At 59.5% G+C, this 23,700-nt stretch overlaps 1 protein-coding gene across 11 annotated transcripts in view; it reads right to left on the bottom strand.

Moving 5' to 3' along the window:
- The window catches only part of MAPK8IP3 (mitogen-activated protein kinase 8 interacting protein 3), a 47,213-nt gene that overhangs the window by 8,738 nt on the left and 14,775 nt on the right, over nucleotides 1-23,700 (bottom strand). For 2 of the 11 annotated variants that reach the window (XM_035021911.1, XM_035021917.1), the window contains exons 3-13: nucleotides 22,988-23,058; nucleotides 22,625-22,716; nucleotides 16,117-16,261; nucleotides 12,266-12,512; nucleotides 11,310-11,412; nucleotides 10,995-11,113; nucleotides 3,732-3,743; nucleotides 2,885-2,902; nucleotides 1,780-1,837; nucleotides 1,178-1,330; nucleotides 452-533 (exon numbers count right to left, since the gene is read on the bottom strand). In XM_035021911.1, coding sequence (XP_034877802.1) covers nucleotides 452-533; nucleotides 1,178-1,330; nucleotides 1,780-1,837; nucleotides 2,885-2,902; nucleotides 3,732-3,743; nucleotides 10,995-11,113; nucleotides 11,310-11,412; nucleotides 12,266-12,512; nucleotides 16,117-16,261; nucleotides 22,625-22,716; nucleotides 22,988-23,058 — 1,100 coding nt within the window. Of the gene's footprint in view, nucleotides 1-451; nucleotides 534-1,177; nucleotides 1,331-1,779; nucleotides 1,838-2,884; nucleotides 2,903-3,731; nucleotides 3,744-10,994; nucleotides 11,114-11,309; nucleotides 11,413-12,265; nucleotides 12,513-14,681; nucleotides 14,863-16,116; nucleotides 16,262-22,624; nucleotides 22,717-22,987; nucleotides 23,059-23,700 lie in introns of those variants that run through there. The other 9 variants (XM_035021915.1, XM_035021919.1, XM_035021912.1 and 6 more) reach the window with 9 other exon arrangements.

The following is a 23,700-nucleotide window of genomic DNA, read 5'->3' as shown; positions in this document are numbered from 1 at the left end:
AGGTGGGGGCTGCGTAGGGTGGGCCGAAGGAATATGTGGCCAGCACCCTGATATGTGCATCAGACACCCCTGAAAATAACAGAGCTAATGAGTGGTGGGGTCAGTGTCCACGGCCCACCTCGGGCTAGGAGCCGGGCCCTGCCATCTGCTGAAGGAAGGCAGCCCGGTCGCTGGGCCCGGGCCAAAAGGGGGTCCATGGGGGTGAGAGAAAAGGCCCTGACACACCCTTCCCCTCAGGCCTCCCTGCAACAGTCAGTTACAAGCCCCAAGGAGCAGAGGGCTGTCCTCAGGACCGTCCTTGCACCTGACGGGGGATGTGGGCCCCTAAGGCTGAATGGGGGTTCCCGCCAGGAAAGGGCAGAGGGGAGGACACAGAAGGGGTGAGGAGGGCCCCGAGACCCGCCCCGCGCTGCCCGCCCCCCATGCCCCGCATGTTAATAGTGGAATATACCAATTCTGTACAGAGATAGCTGCTTACATCCTCCACCTCTTCTTTGGGCTCTCGGCGGGCAACAATGGCCTCTGACTTCACTCTGCAGGACGAGGAGGGAATTGTGGCAGGGGTGGAGGCCCAGGGGCACTCTGGCTCAGGCCCTGGGGGACTAGCGGCCCACTGCCCTGCTCGCACGCGGCCTGATGGCCGGACGTGTGTCCTGGCTGCCCCAGTGCAGGAGCAGGGGATGGGGAAGGCAGGCTAGCTGTACAGACGGCTGGCCAGCACCAGCAGGTCTGCCACCCCCACAGGCCCACCTCCCACCCTCCCCTTTCCACCCCTGGGGGGAGCATCAGACTGGAAGAGAAAGGCCACCACGAAGCGCAGAGTGCTGGGAAGGGGACCCCATATCTTTCTGGGGTTCCTCTGAGCCCTTCTCCCGAAGGAACCTATGAAGGCTGCCAGAGACAGGACACCGTGCCTTCTGAGGGAGAAGAGGAGGCAGGCGGACGATACAGGACCTGGGCCTGGATGGGGGAGAAGAGGGGGCAGCTGGGCCCGGAGGCGGCTCCAGTGTGAGTTGGAACTGAGGGAGGAGGGGCAGGCTGCACGGTGAGCACAGAGGTGAGCCACTGGGGGAGTGTCCTCCAGAGGGAACCTGGACGGGAGGGACTGGGGGGGTCTGCCCCCGCCTTCTAGGAGCCCCACCTCCTCCCAGGGGCCCAGCCCCAGGCCTGGGCTCACCTCCTCAGCTCCTCCTCCAGGTCTTTGATGCGGCCCTCCAGCCTGAGTTTGGCCTGCCTGGCGGCTTCCAAGTCCCCTTTGAGCACCTCCTGCTCCCCGGACAGCTGGTCCACCTTGGCGATGAGGTCATTCTTCACCACATTCAGAGCATTTCTTTGAGAAGACAGAGTCAAGAAGTCCGTGTGAACCGTTGTGCACGTGGTGTGATGGGGGTTCAACGAGGCCTGCCCACCTGCAGGGGTCTGAGAGGGGACCCCCCCACTGCAGAATGCAGGGAAAGGCGGTGACCCTAGAGGGGTGAGCTGGGCCATGTGGGTCTGGGCCCTCCCCGGGGTTGTTACAGGGAGGCCCCAGCCCTGGAGGCAGGCTATCTCAGCAATGGCCCTGCTAGAGGAGAGCATTCCTTTTTTTTTTTTTTTCAGAGAGAGGGAAGTGCGGGGGGCGGGGAAGAGAGAGAATCCCAAGCAGAATCCACGCCCGGTGCTGAGCCTGATGTGGGGCTGGATCCCACAACCCTGAGATCATGACCTGAACTGAAATCAAGAGTGGGAGGCTTAACCGATGGAGCCCCCCCAGGCCTCCCTGGAGAAGAGCGTTCTTACTTGGTTTCTAGAAGCTGTGAGTTCTCCAGCAGCAGATTCCCCACTTCCTTGCCCATTCCTGAAACAAAAGGCACAGAGATATTACCTGTGCCGGCCAGCTAAGCCAGATGCTACTCCACCTGTCCCAGAGCACCAACCCTCCTCCCTGGGGGCGGCTGGGCCCTGGGGGGCAGATGTGGGGGGACGAGGCCCACAGGTCTGGCCTCTGGGAACACTGGGTAGACGGACCCTGGGGAGAAGCCTCTGCTGGTCTTCCGGTGGGCTCTCAGCCAGCAGCGCCATCAGGGACAGAGTCCAGCCTCTGGACGGCACTGCCTGGATGGGCACAACCTCCCATAGCATTCTATCCACATGAGGTCTGTGTATAGTCACAGCTCAGCCGGCACCAGCCTGAGCTGACCAGGTGGCCTCTGCAGCCACCTCAATCTCTGTCCCCTCTCAGCATCTCCCCCAGCTCTGTGGTTTCTGAGTCCTTCATGAGGCAGACCCTTCTCAGAGCTGTCCCCAGAATGGCGGCTGGAACCGTGGTGATGGGGACAGAGCAAACAGCACAGGATGGCAGAGCTCCTGGCCAAGGAGATGGGATGGCCCCTCCACCGGGGTCAGCAGCAGGGAGAGAGGGAGCGGAAGTGAGGACAGAGAGGTCCACCCAGCTCCTCTAAACCAAGCCCCAAAGTGGACCCCACCGACTAAGCTCTCTGCAGGCGTGTCACAAAAACTCCGAAATACCGACACTCAGGACAGACAGCCCCGGAAGCCCAGGGTCGTCTGTTCCTCCTATTACCTGTCCCTGGTCTAAGGCAATCATGAGACAAGACCCACGAACGTGGAGCACTGAGCGTGGGTTCTGACTGCTGTCTCCATTCCCGTCCCCTTGGCCTGTCAAGGGTCTGCTCTGAGGGAGGATGCTGGGGAGTCAGGGCTCGAGCCCCACCCCCACCCCGGGGGCCAGGAGCTAGGAGAGCCTGTGGCCCCTGCTGACCCCACCACCACCCCCACCATGCAGAGCAAAGCAAACGGCTCATGAAGCACAAAGAAGGTGTGAGGCACACAGAGAAAGGCAGGAACGGGAGAAACACGAACTGAAACGGGGCCTTGGCCTTACCAAAGAAATCATGGCGCACTAGGAGAGCCGTCCCAGTCCCACGGGAGCCGGGCGACCAGGGCGGCAGGGAGAGGGAAGGGAGAAAAAACAAGCGCATTAAGCCTGTGTGAGCAGCAGGGGGGCGGTCCGCTAGGGCTACTTGTCTCTGGGTTGGGGGTGCACACTGGAGAGGGACGGGAGGGGCAGGCTCCTCCGTCTGGAAAGTGTATCCTGGGGGCTGCACAGGAGACCACCAGGTCAAGAGCACCTGGGCGGTGAGGTGGAGGGTCAAGCAATGCACCCAACTCCTGGGCCAGGAGGGATGGGGGTTAGGGGGCAAGTCTCTGCAAAATGAGGGGACCTGGCGTGCCTCTGAGCACACCAGGTGGGTGCACGTGGGTGGGCTGGGGGCTCAGGCCCTCCTGATGGGAACACAGCAAGAAAGCAGGAGCAGAGTCCTCTACCATGTGGGAAGAGGACTCCCGACTTCCGGGGTGCACCCGACAGAGGGGAGATGCCACACAACTGGGCCTGCAGTCCCATCCAGTCCAACTGTCCTATGCTTCTGATGGTTCCGGAGAACCGTAAGAAATGGCCCTGGGGGACTGTCGGCCTCTGGAAGGACAGGGTTGAGGCCATTGTCAGTGGGCTAGTAGAGCAAGCCAAAAATAAGCTTCCGAGCAGCAGGAGGCTGGTGAGCAAAAGCACGTGTGCCTTTAGTGGCCTGGAAGGGGACCAGGAGGGGACGGGCTGCACAGCCAGAGGTGACTGGACAGCAGCAGGGAGTTGTCCCAAGGATGCTGCCCAGTCCAGCTGGATGCCGCCATAGGGGGAGGGGCGCAAAGGCGCAGACAGCAGAGATACGCACCTGAGAACTCCCCTGGGGCCGTGTCCAGTGAAGCACAGAGAGACGGGGGAAAGGAAGTGACAAAGGTCAGTGGGTGACTGGAACCAACAAAATAAAGAGATTCTTATTAAAAAAAAAAAAAGCAACATCAAGCGGCCATCTCTGTATTGAAAGGCATGAAAGAATACAAGCAGATGTCACCGGGCTTGTGGGTGACAAATCCCACTGGGGACGGCAACCCTATAGGAAGACAGAGACCCAGAGTGCCGGGCCCCACACCTGCTCGGCCCTCAGGAGGGCAAAGCCTCTGCAGCTGACACCCGGGAAGGTGAGAGCGCGCATGGGTATGGTGTGTGTGCATGTGCGTGTGTGGGGTATGTGTGTGTGCATACACGTGCACGTGTATGTGTGTGTGTGAGGTGTACATGCATGAGGTACGTGTGTGTGCATGTGCGTGTGTGTGCATGCATTGCATGCGTGGGGGTGGGGGTGGGCATATGCATGTGAGGGGTCTGTGTGTGCTCGTGTGTGTGTGAAGTACATATGTGCATGCATGTGTGGGTTATATGTGTGTGTGTGTACATGTGCGTGCATGGAGTATGTGCATGTGTGCATATGCATGTGTGGGGTACGTGCACATGCATGGGGTACATTTGTGTGCGTGGAGTATGTGTGTGAGGTGTGTGGCATGTGCGTGCGTGAGATACGTGTGTGCGTGCATGTACATGTGTGGGATACATGTGTGCATTGCATGCGTGGGGCACATGTGTGTGTGTGTGCATGCATGGGGTGAGGTGTGTGCATGCGAGTGGGGTACATGTGTGGGGGCACATGTGTGAGCATGCATGTGCGTGCATGGGGTACGTGTGTGTGCAGGTGTGTGAGATGTGTGTGCGTGCATTGCAAGCATGGGATGTGTGCATGTGCATGGGGGTGGGGTGTGTGCGTGTGCGTGCGTGGGTGGGGTAGGGTGTCCAGGGCGTCCAGGCTCAAGACGCCCTCCCCAGAGTGCATGAGCTTGGCCTTACAGGCCCCAGCCAGCTCGGGTCTTTTGGGAAGTATGCGGCCTCAGGTGAAGGCTGGGCAAAGACAAAAGGGAGTGAGGGCCAGCTGGCAGGGACGGAGTAGGAGGGCGGGCGGCGGGGGCGGCGGGCATGTGGGGCTGGCAGTGCCTTCCTCACTGGGGTCCAAACTCCTCTCCGCTACCCAGCAGGAGATGGGCTGCAACACTACCGTTCTATGTGGTCAATTCCCACAGAAGCGACAGTATGAAGTCACTTGACTTAAATGCCAAAGTATATAGTTTGCTGTCGGAATTTAAATAAGAAACCGGCGCCCTCAGTCCTCGCTCCTTCCCAGGGCAGCCACCGTCAACAGCTGATCTTCTCGGAACTCCTTCTGGATAAACACCAGCATTTATAGAACAAAATCACGACCATGCTAGCCATCCTCCTGCATGAGGTGCTTCACCCCCCACCCGTGTCCCGGGATGCTCTGCACCGGAGATCGGAGCTCACCTCCTGCAGCGCCCCGTCCCATCACTTACCAGGCGCTCAGTGCTTTCCCACACAGGCAGGCCTTGCCTGACCCCGTCCCCTCTGGCCCGGTGGGCCAGCCACTGCCCCACATAGCCGGATGCACCGCCACTTGCTGGCCGGGGAGGGGCGCGGCAGCACCTGCTTCGTTTTTGTGGATCTTTTGAGGAGTTATCTCCGCGTTCCCTTTTCAGTTCTGGTTTGTTCTTGAAGTTGAGCGTCCTTTGGTATGTTTGTTGATATCTTCCGTGAATCTATTTTACCCTCCGCCCACGTTCTATTGTACTCCACTTCTGTAAACGCTGCAGACCACCCTGGGTCGGAAACAATGTATCTTCCTGAAGTTGCATGCCTCACACCTGTCAGTATTTTCCTCTATGGCCGTGGCCCAGCAGGGAGGCCCAGATCACCAATATGATCTCCGCCACTCTTCCAGCTCTGCGTCCTTGCATTTCTACGTTCAGATCTTCAATCCATCTACAAGTCTTGTGTACGGTGGAGGTGGGGACCAGACTTCATTTCCCACCAGGGGGACACTCCATGAATCCACCATATTTCCCGTGGCTTGAAGTGCTGCGTCTGTCCTACCCGAGTCCCCACATGGCTCCGGCTCTCACCAGGAACTCATGGGGCCACAATCTTGTCACCGCCCCGGCTCGGCCTTTGCTGGTCACACCTTTGTAAACGCTTTCATGCCTGGAACATCGGGCAACCCTGCAGCCTTGTTCTTTCTCAGATATTTCTGGGCTACTCTCACGTCTACTCTCCTGGATGATCCTCAGAATCCATTCATAAAGTGAATTGACGTTGGAACCACACACTGCTCTGCGAATCACGGGAAGGCTCACGGAGCTCAGCCTGCAGGTCTCGGGGTTGTTTTTTTTTTTATATTGGGAGTATTCATCTTTATTTTTTTTTTAAAGATTTTATTTATTTATTTGAGAGAGAGAGAATGAGAAAGAGAGCACATGAGAGGGGGGAGGGTCAGAGGGAGAAGCAGACTCCCCGCCGAGCAGGGAGCCCGATGCGGGACTCGATCCCGGGACTCCAGGATCATGACTCGAGCCAAAGGCAGTCGCTTAACCAACTGAGCCACCCAGGCGCCCCGGTCTCGGTTTTTGAGGTCTCTGCTCTTCAGTCGTTTTTCCTGATTTTGTTCACATAGGTTTGTCTCTTTCTCAAGGTTATTTCTACACACGTTCTAGGTCTGGCTGCCACGTGGGCAGGACCTGTGACGTGAGGGCAGCGCAGAAGAGAATGCACGGGCCGCCGGCCTGTGCAGCCCTTCAGATTCTAAGTCCAGTTGCCCGGCTTCTCTTCAGTTCCCTCATTTGTAAAGGGGGCACACAATCGCCCTAGCATGGGCTTGCATGGGCTCGCCGGAGCTGCCCACTAGACTCCGGCTCGCACTGAGTGGTCACCAAGGATGAATTCCCTTACTCCCCAGTTAGGCCAGCTCCGAGAGGCCCACTGTCAGGGGTGCAGCGTGGCGCCTCTGGGACCAACCGCGGCCTCACGCTCGATGGCTTGTCCTCTTTCGACTGGAGGCAAGGCCTTGCTTTCTTGGAGATTTCTCAAATAATGGTATGTCTGGCAAGTGGTGGCAGGAGTTCAGTGAAACATAAGGAGACCTGCCTCTCCAGGGTCTTTTTCCTTCCTTCCTTCTTGCTAAATGAATTCACAGTCCAAGTGCGGAGAGGCATGGGGAACAGCTGATGCAGGCACGTGGAGCACTGAAGGATGCTGCCCTCAGCCGATCCAAAACCACAGCACCTTTCCATGGCAAAAATAGCTGTAGAACGGAGACTACCAGAGCCCCCCGCCAGCCCCAGGCTTCTCTGTGTAGCAGCCCCACTGGGGAACATAGGGTCAGGTACACAGCTTTTCCACAGGTGTGGGGGTGGGGGACCAGGACTCCCATCCTGAGGCTTACCCCGGCTGAGCCAGATAACAGGGATAGGCCGGGGCCTGCAGCTGAGCCCATCTCCTTCCTCCGCCTTGCCAGATGAAGGGGGGGCTCCTCCGTCAGCGCCCCATGAGCAGAGTGCCACAGCACTTGATCCCTTTTAAACTCGGGGCTGCCGGCCTGAGGCTCTGGGAGGCTCCTTCACTCCCAAGAATGGGGCTCATTCCAGCCAGAATGAAGCGGTGCCCATGCAGGGTATTCCAGTGGACATGCTGAGCACAGTGACTCATGCCCTGTCACCCTATGACAGAAGGATTCCGATTTCCACTTTCTCGGAACAAAGACCTAGCAGATGCATGGGTTAGATCTTCTCATGAGAAGGTCGTGTCAGGCGCTCTGTGTTCTAGGGAAGTGCCCCCAGGACATTCAGCAGACATCACTTCCACTCCAGGAGCCATCCTACATCTGCCTGGGAGTCATGACCCCATTCCCGATTCGGTCAACGTGGCCTGCAGGTCAAGCTTACTGACGTGCGCTGCTGGTTCGCCACTCTTTCCTCCCATCACCGTTGATGCAGGTTCTCTATGAAAGTGGCATCTGGAGTGACACCAGACGCACCCTGCAGCCCTGAAGATGGCAGGGAGGGGACAGCCCCATGGCCTGGAGCCACTGGGCGAGGTGGGAGACTGCGGCCAATGGGATGGACCGACAGGCAGGCTACCCCGAGTCACTGGGCAGCAAGGAGGCTGGTCAGCTCTGGCAATCCTGTAGAACCATGTGAGGGACCAGAAGTGTAGCAGAAGCATCGGCCACTATGGCCAAGAGTGGAAATGACCCACGTGGCCATCTGTGGACGAATGGATGGATGAGGTGTGGCCTACCCTTGCAACGCAGCAGAACTCAGCTGTAAGAAGGAACGCGACTCTGACACCTCCCACGACATGCACGAACCTCAAAGGCGTCATGCTGAAGGAGAGGCCACATGGAGGAGGACCACTGGTATGGCCCAGAGGAGGCCACTGTGCAGGACAGAAGCAGAGGAGTGGCTGCCAGGGGCTGGGGTGAGAGGAGGGGTGGGACTGTCCACAGGTTTCCTCTGTGGCTGAAATGTTCTAATGTAATGATGACCGCTTGACTCTGAATTTGCTCAAAGTGCTCAAAGACACAGGACCGTGCACTTGGAGCAGGTGAACTGAATGGCATATTCCATCCCAAGAGCTGTGACGGAAGGCGGAGCAGGTGGTCAGTCGGGGCTCCTGCTCTAGGTCGGACCTGGGTTCAGTCCTGACCCTGCTACTTCATCCCGCCCTCCCTGACTTTGTTTCTTCCTCCATAACATGGGGACAGCAGTGGAACCCCGGATGAAAGGCGGCCGAGCACGTCCAACACTGGCGAGACTCTTCCTGTGACCATGTTGAGGGTGGAATCTTGAGACGAGACTGGCCACAGTACAAGGTCCGGTGGACTCCGGCTCTGCCCCCTCCCCTACATTCCGTTTCCCGCCCGTGAACATATCTCGGGATGCCTCCAGCTGCTTATGGCCAGGAACATAAGCAGCTGGGGGCTGGTGTGAGGCTGGGCCTGCAGACCCTGGCACGGAAATGCAAGCTGCTGGGTGCCTATGTGTTTTCCTAAGGAAAAGGCTGTAATCTCTTATCAAACCCTCAAATGCTCAGGAGTGCGTGGTGGCCTGCTGGGCGGTGTCCTCTGACCCGCACAGCCTCTAAGGTGGGCCCCGGCAGAAAGGTGCTCCTTCGTGGACACACAGAGCATGCACGGCTACCCACTACAGCCTCGTCCCGGTGCGTGAATCCTCCTGAGGCACGTTCCTTCCCATGCCCCTCCCAGCCCGGCGGGTCCAGTGCCTGCAGGCCAGCCAGGCCGGGCTCCTGCAGCTGTGAGCGCAATCTCAAGCAGAGCCCTGATGCAGCCCCATCTGGGAAAGCAGTGTGCGGCCGCTCTCGGGAGCCCACACCTTTACCTGGAGGCTCCCACCCTACAAATCTGCCCTAAAGAAGTCCAGACAGCAAAACCCAGGACCAAGAGAGGGGAGGAATTTACAGTCCCGTGAAGGGAAATGTGTGGAGGAATATCAGTGGGTCAGGGAAATGGTGACATCGCCCACAAAGAGGAGGACAGATATGACCTGACACCCACACCTCACGTACATGTGTGTGCTGTGGTGCCCAGGAAGGTGCACCAACATATTAAAACACTCATCATGGCGTGGGCGGGGAATCATGTGGCTTTTACTCTCTTCTTGGCAGTTTCTGATATTATTTGAATATTATTAGAAACATGTATTGCTTTTCCAAAAATAAAAATTAGAAGATACATAGCATTATCTGAGCCCCATAAAGGAGAGTGGGAGGATGTCACAATATTTCCCCTAAGTAAATTTTTTTTGAATGTTAAGTTTCTGTTTATTTTTAAATATATGTTTTTACAAAACTTATGAAAAAAATCCCATTAGAAACACACACTGCCTGGGCGCCTGGGTGGCTCAGTCATTAAGCATCTGCCTTCAGCTCAGGTCATGATCCCAGGGTCCTGGGATCCAGCCCCGCATCAGGCTCCCTGCTCAGCGGGAGGCCTGCTTCTCCCTCTCCCACTCCCCCTGCTTGTATTCCCTCTCTCACTGTCTCTCTGTAAAAAAATAAAAATAAAATCTTAAAAAAAAAAAACAAAAAACAACAAAAAGAAACACACACTGCCGAAGGCAGGCCTCCTGCTCATGCTCCTGGTCTCACCAACGAGGGCCAACATCCTTTATCACACTGAGCCACACACTCAAACGTCAGCGAGAAGGTAAATTTCATATTATGTGTATTTTGCCACAATTTAAAAACTGGCTGAAAAAAGTTCCATTTCAGGCACAAGATGTTGCTGGCGCTGTCGCCACGGGCAACTGGGCTCCTGGGAGGTCCCCACACCTTAATCAGAGGAGAGGAACAACAGCAGGAAGGCTAGCAGTAAAAACTCTTGGATGCGAGGCAGCTCCGCCTCCTCGGGCAGCAGGTGGCCATGTGCAGGGCCACAGCGCCTGCAGGCACCTCCCCTCACTGAGGCATCAGCCCTGGCTCCAGCTTCTGCTCCCGCCTGAGCCATGAGAAATGGGGAGCACCCCTCCCCGCGAGCCACCTCTGTGGACGTGGCGTGGGGAGAGGGCGAAAACGGAACCACTGATCCCCTGGCAACACAGCCACCTTTGGCCCTGGAGCCTACCTCGCCGGGAGGAGGGGACTGAGTGCAGCTCCAAGGTCTCAGCTCCTGTCCTGCAGCCTGGCTTTGGACAAAAGGTCACAGGGCGGGTGTGGGGGGATGTGGTTTGAATGCAGTCCAGAGCATCCCATTTCCCGCTTGCAGTGCTGAGGGCCGCAGCCTGGCCTCGGAGCCCTGCTGGCAGACGCCCAGCATGCCTGATGCCCATCCCAGGACAGGAAGGACCCGGAGTGAGCCCACACAAGGGACTGTCTCTGCACCCGTTTCCGACCCAGGTGCAGGGACTTTTGGGAGTGACCGCAGGCTCGCAGACGGGCAGTGAACCTGTCCAGGCATTTTCCTTGAGGAGCAGAATTGCTAGAAAGTGCACTGCCTAGGCTGAGTGCTCAAGGGCATGGATAGAAGGTTCTAAAATTAGAAAGTAACACAGCTCTGTGAGCACCCTAAAACCTGCTGAACTTTATACTCTATGTGGATATGTTTCATGATACGTGAACTACATCTCAATGAAACTGTAAAAAGAAGTTCCTGGCTTGCAACTGACAGACTTTGCTTTCATTACAACAAAACCAACAAAAGCAAGCCCGAGGCCCTGGGGTCCCGGGGGTGACTTGAGTTTACCTAGTAGGTCAGCTCCTTCATCCACATCCCCGATGACCTCTGACCCCGCAGTCGACAGCTCGTGGTACAGGGAGTCAGTGTTGATGCCAAAAGCCTTGTTCACGATCCCCTGGGTCGGGCTGTGAGGACATGCAGCCGGGGAGCTCAGGGTGAGGGGGCAGCATTCACGGGCGGCAGGTGGGGACCCTCCAACACCGCCCACGGACCACTCAATGCCAACGCTGCTTGTGCAACGCTACAGGGGACACCTTTGCCGAAGGCACCAACACCCACAGTGAACACGGAGCCTGTTGGGACCCCAGCCTCAGTGAGTACCTGTTGCCCGTGCGATCAAGGCGGGGTTCCCGACTCATGTCCAGCTCTGGTGTAGAATCGATAATGTCTTGAACATCAGACCACTCATCACTGCTGCCCATGCCTGGGGTGACACACAGGAACCCCAGGGTGAGGGGGGATGCCCACCCTCCGGCCCCATGTCTGGAGACCCCACACTAGACCACCACCAGCCAGGGACCATCAGGAAAGGGCTCCTCCCTGGCTGGTGGCCAGCAGGGGCCCATCCCCCAGAACCACGGCTCTTTTTCATGATTTCCGATGAACAGACCAGATATCCTGCTTCTCCTCCATCCCTCCTGTACTGAGTGTGTCTGCGGGATGACTGGGGTGCACTGCCAGAGGCCAAGTGTGTCCCTCAAATCTACATGTTGAAGTCGTAGTCCCTGGGGCCCCAGTGTGTGACTTGCATTTGGAGATGGGGCCTTTAAAGAGGTGCGGGTAAAATAAGGCCACATCCGACTGTGTCCTTGTAAGAAAAAGGGCTGAGGACACACGGAGAGGCGGCTGTCTGCACACCCAGGAGCGAGGCCTCGAGAGAACCAGCCAGCCCCGACACCCCGACACCCGGATTGCTCACTCCTGGTTGCCAGGACTGTGAGAAAGCAAATGTCTGTGGCTTACAACACCCGGTCTCCGATGTTTCTTAGTGCGGCATGAGCCGACTGATACATCTGCCGGAACCAAGAGCCCTATTTGGAAGGGAAACCTCACGGGGGGGGGGGGGGGGGGGCCCCGGGGAGGGGGGGGGTGGAGGGGGAGACCAGCAGGGGCAGGAGGGGGCGGAGCCAGCAAGGAGGCGCGGGACCAGCGTGGGGGGGGTGAGGCCAGCAGGGGAGGGGCGGGGCAGCGGGGGCTGGACCAGCAGGGGCAGGTGGATGAGTGGCTCGCTCGGCCTCCCCGCCACAGCCCCGGGAGCCCGCGGGCCGGCGCGGCACCTATGCTGACGTTCCGCATCTCCTGCGTGACCTGGACCTCCATGTTGCGGCTGTTGCGCTTCTCCCGCGCTCGCTTGCTGCTCTTCGTGCCGGCGCTGTAGTCCCCCAGGGGCTGCAGGCTCTCATTGAGCGGCGTGACGGCGGCCGAGGGCACAGAAGACGTGGGCGTGTTGGACTTCGTGCCCGTGGTGCTGGGTGTGGCAGCCGCCGAAGACTGGCCTGACTCGGACATCTCATCCTGCGGACACTAAGGCCAAACACAGGGAAGGGCGAAGCTCGCCATGTGGGTCGGCACGCCCCGGAGGCTCCCGGTGACGCACACCGTGCAGGGTCAGCGGGGCCTCGGCCACCTCCGTGAGGCCCCCTCGCTCGACTTCTCTGGCCACTATAAAACAGCGCCCTGAGCCAGGACTGGAGGGGACTGGGGACCCCTGCTCTCCTGTCCGGCCCACTCCTCTGGCCTAGTCCCTGGGTTCACCCAGCCGCGGCCTCTGGGTTTCCGGAGGCCGCTGACACTTTATTATTTAAAGGGCTTGGCTTGGGGCTGTTAGCTTGCGAGCTCCGGGCAGCCCGCCGATGCCGCGTGTGATGGACATGAAGCTACACGAACATGGCAAGCAACCCTTTGCAGCCAGGGGGTGGTCAGAAACAAGTGGTGGCCCAGGGCTGGGCAGAGGGCTCTAAATGGGGACCAGGGAGGAGGCTGAGCATGCCTTCTGATCAAGCCATCTGGGCTGCGGCCAGCTGCTGAGGTCTCCTGCTTCCTGCCCTGGGGCCAGTCTGGGCCTGGGAAGGGGCGCCGACCTCCCAAACACGGAGACACCAGGGGATGTGTAATTCTTAACCCCCACGGCTCAAGTGGACCTCACGGTCTGCCCTACGTAGCTATGTATATGCAATCAAACTGGAGTCCCACTTCCAGAGAATGGGTGATCCTTAAAACATTCCGAGACCAGATTATTAAAAACTGCAATCAACTGTTGACCTTAAACATCTCCCTGGAGGGGTGCCTGGCTGGCTCCGACGGTGGAGCATGCAACTCCTGATCTTGGGGTACTGAGTTCGAGCCCCGCGTTGGGTGTGGAAATAACTTAAAAAAAAAAAAGTCTTTAACAAAAACAAAAAAAACCCCCAAAACCAGAGTCTCCCTGGAGAGAATACACTCTACGTGAGTAAGTACGGCACGGGAAACAAAGCCACTCTTCTCCCACAGTCCTTCCTCGTGAAACCACTGGACAGTATCCGTGAAGTGGCCCACTCGTCTACTAACACTCACGACCTGACTCACCCCGATTCAGTCCTCAGTGGGCAGCAGCCCCCGCACACCCTGCTACCCTCTTGGGATGTGGAGAAGGGGCACGGCCCCAGGAGGGGCTGCAGCTCCTGGTGCACACCCCAGGAGCCCACAGCACTGGGTCACATGGTTTCCATGGAAGGGATGCTTCCGGGAGCTCTTTCTCGCAGGGGAGGAGCTGATGGCAGGGAATGTTTGGCCCTCTCCATAAAGCTGGACGCACGCTGGGACCAACCTACACCCGCCTTCACCGGGGAAAGGCTGACCAGGCTCTCGTGAAGAGCAAGCTGGCTGGGAATCCTGACACGTGCCACTTCCTGACCCATGTGGTCAGCGTCAGGCCAGGGCCTGGGATGGCCATGTCTGGCTTCATCTAACGGTCCCCTCACACTTCTCTGCCAGGACTCTCACTATTCCACAATCAGGCCCACCATGTCCCTAGGGGATGCTTGGCGATGTCAGGACATTTGTGGCTGTCATGACTGGGGACGGTGGGCGCTCCTGGCGTCCAGTGGGTATAGGCGGGGAATGTCTGCTCACTGTCCTGCAGGTCCCCGGACGGCCCCCAGAGCTGAGAACCAGCCCAGATCGTTGTTGTGCCGAGGTGGTATGCCCAGCGTAATAGCCTGTGCCTCTCCCCCTAGAAGCACCCTGGTACAAGCCTCTTCTACTTGGCATCTACAGCCTAAGGCCAATTTGAGAAGGAAAAATCCCTTCCTGAGAGCCTCTGTGATGAGGTGGTCTATCCGCCCCACACAGCGAAGGCTCCCAGGCGTCCCACAGGCAAGGGGATGCCTCTGTTGCCAGCCCTCAAGGAGAGATGGCCGCAGGAGACCAGAGGCACAGGGAAGTCTGGCGAGGGCTGGGGGAGGCCCAGTATGTGAGTTCATGCCTCTCAGAACGATACGTTTTCTGGACCACCTTCCTCAAGGCCACGGTTCCCGGTTCCCAGCCTGTCCATGCTTGGCAAACTCAGGTCTGCAGGATCGCAGTGGGCCTCCTTGACCCCAGAAGTCACCGAGGGGAACCGTGCGGCACGGCCAGGCCTCCCCCAGTCCCTGGCTCTCTCTGACCCTACAGGCCGCCACCTACCCGCGGGACGCTCCCCTGGCCAACACTTACCTAGCGGCAAACCTCTCAACCTCCTAAACACCAACGTGTGGCAGTGACCTCCAAATGCAAAGTACCCAAACTCTTAGCAGTCATTCCTCACCATGAGTAGCCACAACTGTTTGGTTAAAACACTGAAAATACAGCACATAAAAACAAAAAACAAAACAAAAAACAACAAAAAAAAATTAAGAAATTAGAAAGACCTTAAAACCTAGAGCATGAAATAAAAAGAACTTAAAACATAATTAAAAAAATCAAATCAAACACACCTACAAACTGAAACATAAAACAGTGGGATGAAAAGCAAGACTACTTTGGACGACGAGGCAGGAGAAAGAAGAGACACGGGAAGAAAGCTGGCTCGGCCACAGGCAGGAGGCAGGGCTCTGAGCACCCGGCCTTGGGGGGGCCCCTGCGGCTTCTCCCGGCAAGTGTGTGGAGGAGCCCCAGCCTCCCGCCGGCCCTGCACACAGGCAGGGCGGCCCATAATGGGGGCGGGGTCAGAGGTCGCAGAGACATGCTCACTGTCTGGAACAAAAGCTGAAGCGAGTGGGGTCACTTTCTGACAGAGTGGGCAGCTTGCAGCCACCTCCTGCAGGCAGGCTGGACACCCAGGGACAGAGGGATAGTCAGCCACAAGCTGCAGCAGGAAGAAGCTTCGGGAGAAGTCCAGGCCCCACATCTGCCAGCCTGGCCAGGCCTGGAGGCCCAGGTGCTTTGCCTTCCGCAGGCGACCTCCCACGGGCTCTGCGGGAAGTGCCCCAGGCCTAGGGTCACCTCCTCCAGCCCCAAGGGCAGCATCCTTACCTGGCGATGCGGCCACAGCCTGTCTGGCGAAGGCAGGGCTGAGCTCACAGACCAACACTGGCCACAAGTGACCAGGGGCCATGATCGAGTGGCGGGCCAGGGAAAGTCCCTGCCCCTGGTTTTGTTGGGGGGCCCCCGCTGAGGGGTGCACTGCACTCCCTGGTTAGCTGCGCACACCCAGGACAGCCACCCCCCCCAAACTCAGAGACCCAGCAGTCGATAGCACGGATAGGAAGGTAGCAGCAGGCTAGAGGTGAGATACTGGCCCCTCACCCTACTGTCTCCAGTGGGCGTGCAAACCTCAGACACCACAATGCAAGACACTCTGGGATGGCGCCCAGGGTGGCCTCGGGGCTGGTCCTCTGGGGCGGGTCTGGGGGACAGACATGCTTGTGCCCCAGAACAAAGGCTCAGCTCAGCCCGAACAGACGGGTACGCCCTGGCTGCAGAGGCCCCAAGGCCCCATGTGAGGCCACGCCTCCCGGGCTGGTGCTTTCCTCAGGTGCTGGTACACCTCCGCACGCAACCCCACTACCCTGGGTGCAGGGGAAGCTGCAAAGGGTTGTACACAAAGACGCTTCCTGAATGAGCATGGGTGACAGGGAGGGACCCTCACTCCACAGCATGGCTACAAAACCTGGTAGCTGGAGGTGAACTGCAGCTGGCCGAGGTCACTCAGGTGCCAGTGGTCCCCCGCAGGCACGAGCTTGCCCCCCATCTGTGCACGTACCATGCCGTCGGCCAGGGGGAAGACATTCAGAGAGGTGGGGCGCTCCTTCCTGCTGAAATGTGAGGGAGAGAGGGAGGAAGCGGACGTTAGATGGGGCTCACAGCTCGAGAACTGGAGGCTTTTTGGACGCACGGGGGCCTGCCCTGCAGACCGAGCTGTACTGGATGAGGGCCCGGTGTGTGGGGTGGGGCGTGAGCTCCGGGGCAGCCGGCCTGCACAGGGGCTGCCCGTGCCGAGCTACGGCTCCTGTGTCCCCAAACCTGTTCCCGTGTTCAGGGGCACTTCAGCTGCTCTGCAGGCCTAAGGGACCCTTCCCCTTTGGTCCACTGTGACTCGTCGTTTTTGGTTAGACTTTACAGAGAGCTGCTCTGTGGGCTAAGAAATCCCACGGCAGTGCCAGCAGCAGGCCCCTCGGCATCGAGGCCGGCACAGAGTGCTCCTGAGTGGCCACGTTTACCATGACGGTCTTTCCTACATGGAGCCCAGGCCTGCCTCCTGGGGCCAGGCAGAAGGAATCAACCCTTCAGCTCTGTTCTTTGCTCCCTGTTCCCCACCCGACTCCTTTACTGTTCCTCCGTGAGCTCTCCTCAGGGTAAAACATCCGCCTGGACATGCAGAGTAAAGAGGGGCCCCATCCTGCTGCTGGTGTCATGTCCTTTACAGCCCACGGGGGCCCCTTTCTCCTGCTCCATGCGGTTCTTCCCGGTCGTTAGGGAGCACGGACCCCAGAGGGGAGCTCTTTCAAAGGTGTGCCAGGAGACGGGGAATGCAGGTCACCTGGAGTCAGGATGGAGCCCGAAGCTGCCTGCTAGGCTCAGTCCCTGAGGAAACGCCCTGTCGGGGGCTTCTGATTGGGGGCCAGGTGGTACGCAGCCCGGCCAGTCCCTGCGCTGCCCTGGGGCAGACGCAGCACACCCAGAGACGGTCGTCCACCCGACAGCCCGCGCTGCTCAGAGCTGCTGTGGCCAAGCATCAGAGCCCCACACACAGAGCTCGACCCCCAGGGACTGCGGTGCGAGGAGTGGCGGATGCTTCCTCAGGATTCCCAGACAGCCAGGTCTGGAGGCTGGACCGCTCTGGAGAGGGAAGGTGGGCAGCTTCCTTGCGGTGCTTGGAAGAGTGGAGCAGCCACGGTCCACGAGAACTTCCTACCCCCGGGCAGGCAGCTTCATGAAGCATGACCCTGGGAGGTGGGGGCTCTCTGGCTGGGGCCCCCATGTGGTTCTGGGGGCTGGCCAGGGCTGGGATGAAGCAGGAGGAGAACACAGAGGCTGAGCCAGAGTCCTGCTTTGTCTGGTCCGAGGCTGGCTGGTGCGTCCTGTTCAGCAAGATGCTGCCTCCCACAGAGCTGGGACCGGGCTGTGCTGTCCCGGGAGCTGGTCTGTGGCAGGGACAGCACCAGGGACAGCACCAGAAGAGCACTGTGCTCTCGAGGGGCTGGAGCCGCCGGCACCTCTGCACGTCAGGGCCTAGGCCACCCAGGAAGCTAGTTTCCTGTGGACAATCGCAGGCGCCTCACTCAGCCCTTGTCCCCGACAGAGGATGCGTTCTCAGGCACATCTCAGCTGGTCACCTGACCGTTAAAGACGCTCAGACCCTAAGAAAGGCACCAAGTTAGGGAGCTCTGCGTCTGCAGGTGCATCAAAACCTCAGCAGGCCCCGAGGCTCTGCCCCCGCAGACTGCCCTCCGCCGCAGCCTGCCTGGTCCCGGGTGTCTGGGAAGGCACCAGTGGCCACGTGGTTAGCACATCCTGGAGGAGGGGCTGGCCTCCAGAGCCACAGCATCTGCTCCCCCGAGGCTCCCGGGCACGTCCTTCGCTCACTCTTCCTTGTTGGGCTCCCAGTGCCGGTGCGGGAACCCCTCTCCTGGGGCCCAGCTCCACTGCGGAAGAAATGCACAGCGGGGCCCTTGGCCCCAGGCAAGGGGCAGAGTGTGAGCGTCCTGCCTCAAAGGACAGTGGCGGGGACGCGTGCCTGTCACCCGCTTCCAGAGCTGTGTGCATGGACACACACTGCGTCCAGAGACAGCCAGGTTGCTCTCCTGCAATGGGCATCATCCCCAGGAATCAAGCCTCATCTTCTCTCTCTGCTCCTCACAGAGCCATGCGTGGCCTGATCCATAAGCCCTGGGGGCACATGTGGGGCACTGCCCATCCAGAGCTTGGCCACAGTGTCCCCTTGTCACATCCCGCTGCTCCTTTGGGAGATGCCATGCTCGTCCAGAAGCTACAGCCCGAGGGAGTCACGCCGCCTGCAGAGGTCAGGCTGCCTGCAAGGGTCACAGGCACACGCCGGTTCCGGGCCAGTACTCGGAGTGACTGAGCCGACTGTGAGCCCAGGTCCGTCTGATGTCAGAGTGCGGGGTCTCCACCCGTGCTCACCGCCTCCCTGCAGCGCCAACCCAAGGCTTCAGGCCCAAGGGCCCATCTGCAACCATGGATGTTTGCCGGGCGGGGGCCCCTGTGCCGCGCTACCTATTCTGAGGCTGTCTTGGGGACTTGAGTCCAGCCCTCTGCGTCTGCTGCCTGGCCTCTAAGCGCCACACCCAGAGTCTGTGATCCGTAATATCACTGCAGAGAAATCTGTCGAGCGGGTCGAGGATGAGCCCTGGGCCTATAATTAAAGACTACCAGCAGGACCAACTCTCCCGAACCCCAGAGCATCCCGAGCGCCCCTGCACAGCAGCATGAATGCTGGCCTAGACTTTACCTTTTCCTCCACGACTGGCGAGGGCTGCGGGGCAGTGACAGACACGGGGACAGCACATAGTGGCAACAGCACAGGGGGCAAGACGAGAAGACAGCATTAGAGGGCACAGGTCACATGCGCTCACGTGGAGGGCAAGTGTGCGTGGCGGTGGGCTCTGCGCCACGCAGACAAACACACGTGGAGATATGCAGACATGTGCATGCGACAGACAGAGGGCACTTAGACACAAGAGCTCTGCGCTGAGCAGCCGGCCCGTGGCTTTGCATGCACACTCAGTACGGGGCAACGGTCCTCTCCCAGAACCCCAGCACACGTGCGCAGCCAGGCACACACACGCTCACGTTTGTGGGCCCACACACACTAACCAGTTTCTAAAGACACACACATTGAGAAAACCAGGCCAGGAGTGAAGGGAAACGCCTGTCTGGATTTGGCGGTGATCAGCAGCTCCCAGTGCTGAGGATGAAGCCCTGTCAGCAGGAGCCATGGAGACTGAACTAGGAAGCTGGGCGGACATACTTATTTCTCCCCAAAGAGCTGTGGCGGGAGAGGGGACAGCCCACAGAAGCAGGCCAGGATGGCGGGGCCACAGACATAGCAGCGCTGGTGACAAAGGCCAACGTTCCCTGGAAATGTTGGGTGGAGGCTGCTGTCTGCTCACCCAGAAACAGGTCCTGGGGCAGCCAGATATGCACAGAGCGCCCTCAGAACGTCTGGGCCACAGGGAAGCGGCTGCAGGGGAGGCACGAGCCTAAGTCCCAGACAGCGGCTGGTTCCACGGGCCGGTGAGCAAGGTAAACATGGAGGGTGGGCTGGCAGGGCGATGGGGCAGCCCAGACCCACCGCACCACTCCTCTGCCTCCCAAACAAGTACTGCCCCGGCCGTCACCCCCACAGGACCACTCTCCTCCTCGTGGCCAAGGGGACATGGCGGAGGTGGGCCATGTCCACGGAGGGTCTCAGCTGACAGAACAGGTGCTTTCTTCCTGCAGTCAGGAATCTCTCGCACACAGTGGTACTCTGGCTCAGGAAGGTCTCGTCACAGAGTGCCAAAGGCCTGGACACCATGCTGATCTTACGCACCCCAACCTTGGCGTGCTCTCCGCAGAAATCTGGCCCAGAGCCCCTCCCTCTCCTGGGCAGCCGTTGGATCCATTTTGCAAATGAAGGGGCTCCTGTGGGCTCGGCTGGGTGTGGAGAAAGCCCCCACCAGGACAGCCACCCCCGGAGGTACTGAAGGCCCTGAAACACCCAGGAGTGACAAATAGGCACAGCCAGGCGGCAGGCAGAACAGACCTGTTCCCTGAAGGAGGAGGAGAACCCACATGGCCTCCAAGAGCTGCCGTGCAGCCTCAGAGGGGACCCAGACGGGACCCTGTGAGCCAGCCCCTCTCAATTATGAGTCCCGACATCAGAAGGGTGATGGCCACAATGGGCCGGAACCCAACTCTGAGCACAGGGAGCACTGCAGGGCCTGGTGCCAGGCTTGGTCCAGACTGGCTCAGGGCCACGGAGCTACAAGACCCATGGTGACAGGAGGCTCCCAGACCAGGTCCTGCCTCCGGCACCCGAGGAAGCATCCACGGAAAGCAACCCCAGCCTGCAGTCACAGGCCTCTTCCACGTCCAGGAAGAAACCAAGGCCTGACCTGGCCCCCGGTGACAGCCCCTAATAATGCCTGGGATGCTCAGGGCCTGGCTTTGGCGCCTGGGCAACCTGTGTTTTGGGCTGAGCCCACGTCATCCTGAGGTTCTGGGGACACCTGTTTCTGTGGCATCCCCGGAGCCCGGGGCGCTAGCCACGCTGACTTAGGACCCTGAACACTCGGGGCCTCCAAGTCCCGAGTTCAGAGAGCCCACCTCCCCTGGCTTCTGGGAAAACTGGGCCCTTCTCGCTGGACTCTCTCCTTTGTGACCTTCGAGGTGCTCCTGGCCTTAAAAGCAACTGGCAGGGAACCAGCTTGAAGATTCCAGAATGCTGCAGCCCTCAGGAACTGGCCACAAGCCCAGCACTCATCAGGGATGCCCAAGCTGCCCAGCCGCTGCAGCCCCCGCTCAGAGGGCCCTGCCTAACCCTCCACAGAAAACAACACGGAGTCCCTGCCTGCCCTGGTCAGCATTCAAGTACAGTTACTCAGAAATCCTCCTGGTAGCTTCTATGTGCTGGGGGTGAGGACGTGGCGGTGCACTCAAGGGAAACTCTCCCGAGCCAGGAGCTGGGAGCCGGGAGCTGGGAGGCTGTTACTTCCCCCCTCAGACAGTCATAACTCAGGATTGACACCTGCAGAGTTCTGTCCTTTAAGATGTTTGGTCCGTACTCCCCACCTGGTGCGGGGTTGCTACCAGCAGCCTGTGGTCCTTTCTCTAGGGCCTGAGCGCACAGCAGGGATGCGTCCGCTAAAAGCCTGGGACCGTCTAGAAACGTGTGGCCGTCCCCACCACCCTTCCCAGGTGCCACCTGGCCTTCACACATGTGTTCCGTGTTTCTGTTTTCAAGTTGACGCCTTGAGCACCGGGGTACAACGGCTTTGCCCACTGGGCCCAGACAGCGACACGCACAGTGGAGAGGCCTGAGCCCACCTGTTCGTAGCGTACCCGCCGAAGAAGCAGGCCAGAGAAAGCTTCTGCGGGTGGTGGGGTGTGACCAGGGCTTCAGGCATCAGCCTGCAGGAACGAGGGGCCATGGCTGGAAAGGGACCAAGAGCTGAGCTCCGTCTGTGGGACCTGGGATCCCAACCTCCGGCCCCTCTTCCCACCTACTAGAAACTCGGGATGTCGGTACCCTTCCCCCCAACCCCAGGACCAGGTCAACGACCTCGGTCTCCCACAGGCCAACTCCCGTAAGCTGGCAACACCCTGGGGAGGCTTGCTGACAGTTTGTGCCCTTGGAGACCATGGTCCAGTCTTATCCTGACCAAAGGTGCAGGTTAGCCCCCCTCCCCGCAGATAAAAGCAGCGGAGCTCCTGGGCTCAGACAAGCGAGGGCCCCAGAGTCTGCTGGTGCCGCCCTGCCACAATGAGAATGTGCTCCCCGTGGGGGTCGCCGGCTGCCTGGCCTCCCCGCCCCCCGCCCAACGCGGTCAGCTCTTGTGACTCCAGGTGGTCAAGGCCCACAGTCACCAACAGCCCTGGATCAATGGATGTGGAGCCGCCGCCCCCACACACAGATCCATGTCTCACAGAAATCTGAACCTTGATTCCCGAATCCTCCGGGGGGGATACCTGCTTCGTTTTGCAAAGGAGAAAGCGAGGTGTGCAAGTGTTTGGTGAGCTGCCCGAGGCTGCTCCACAGATAGGGGCCAGAGCTGGGCTTCCAACCTCACCAAACGGCCCCAGAGTGCCCGCATCCTGCACACACTGTGCCATCTGCACACGACCGCGGAAGCCCCACGAGGGTTGATGTCAAGGCCACAAACTTTAGTGAGTAGGTGAATCCACAAACACAGGATCTGAGTGAACAGGACTGGCCGCCCCATTTCCTGGGCCTTTGTGACTGCACACGGCCAGCAGGAGGCCCACGTCCCGCGGCCCCACTCTGGTGCCCAGCCCATGTGCACACTCCTGCCCCAGCCATACGCTCTGACCAGACCCCTCCCTGAGTCACAGGTGGACGCAGCTCTCCAAAGGCTGCCCTCTGCCCCGGAGCCCCGGAGCACCCTGGGGATGAGGGGCCACTAGAGGCCACGGCCTCCAGCTTCCCACCTCACCTCCTCCCCGGCAGGCTGCCCTCGGTTTGGCTGTTTCCCCCGACTTGCTGCATCTTGGACCTCTCGATATGCTCCACATAGGTCTGGATCATCTGCAAAGGACAAAACTGCTGTGTGAGTCATCCGTGCTGACCCAGGCGTCTCTCCCTCCAGCCCGTGGTGCTGTCCAGGCCGGCAGTGCTCTGCCAGCAATGAAGCCATGTTCGTGGAGTGGAGTCTGACCAGCGCACAGCCGACAGCTTTCTGGCTGGGGCAGTAGAAACCAGAAAGAAAAGGCCAGAAAGGCCAGCCAAGGCCAGCAGGCATGCGCAGCTGCCAGGCTGCGGCCACGTTCCTGTGTGTGGGTCATGGCCAGGCACCTACCTCTGTGTGTCGCTGGTGCAGAGCGTTGTACTCCTTCTTCATCTCTGACTCTCGTTCCTCCAACCGGGAAACTGGAAGACACAGCCACGGCCTGTCAGCAACACGGCCTGCCTCTCCACGCCTCCTTGCTTGCCCTCGTGCGTGTGGGCAGAAGGTTCCAGGACAAACTGATGCGTGGTGCAGACCGGACAGGTTTGGCCCACAGAGACCCCAGGGGCACAAGAAGGCAGATCCTGGCCAGTCTGGGTGGCATGTGGTGTGTGTGCTGCGTGCCTGGAGGGTGTTCAGCTCCACCACTAAGATAGCCAGGATAACTGCAACCCACCCAGGGTTGCTATCTGTGCCTGGGCAGCCTGAGACGCAGGGAGCTCGTGGCGGTCAGAGACAAGATGCGAGCAAGGGGCTCGTAGAAAGGGGCAGAGTTCCTACGTGAGTAACCTCTATGACATAGAAGAGAGCTCAAGAATACCTGCCGTGGGGACTGAACCAGCAAGTATCCCTGACGCACACCAAGGGCTGGAAAGACCAAGCTGCGGCCATGGCACCTCCGGGCTGGCAGGGCTAATGCCCAGGAGGGCCCCTCTGGCCCTGCATGTGCTCCGCCTGCCACATGCAGGTGAGCCACCTGACTCATCAATAGGCCTGCTGGGCATCCTGCCCCCTGCGTCCCGCCACCAGGGCGAGCATCTGTGGCCCTTTGCTCAAACTTCAAC

Source organism: Mirounga leonina, unplaced genomic scaffold, assembly GCF_011800145.1.
Source record: "Mirounga leonina isolate KUSES-001 unplaced genomic scaffold, KU_Mleo_1.0 Mir_175, whole genome shotgun sequence".
In the NCBI taxonomy this organism is placed as follows: Eukaryota; Metazoa; Chordata; class Mammalia; order Carnivora; family Phocidae; genus Mirounga; species Mirounga leonina.
The sequence above is the reverse complement of the archived record's forward strand: the minus strand, read 5'-3'. Positions and strand labels throughout refer to the sequence as shown.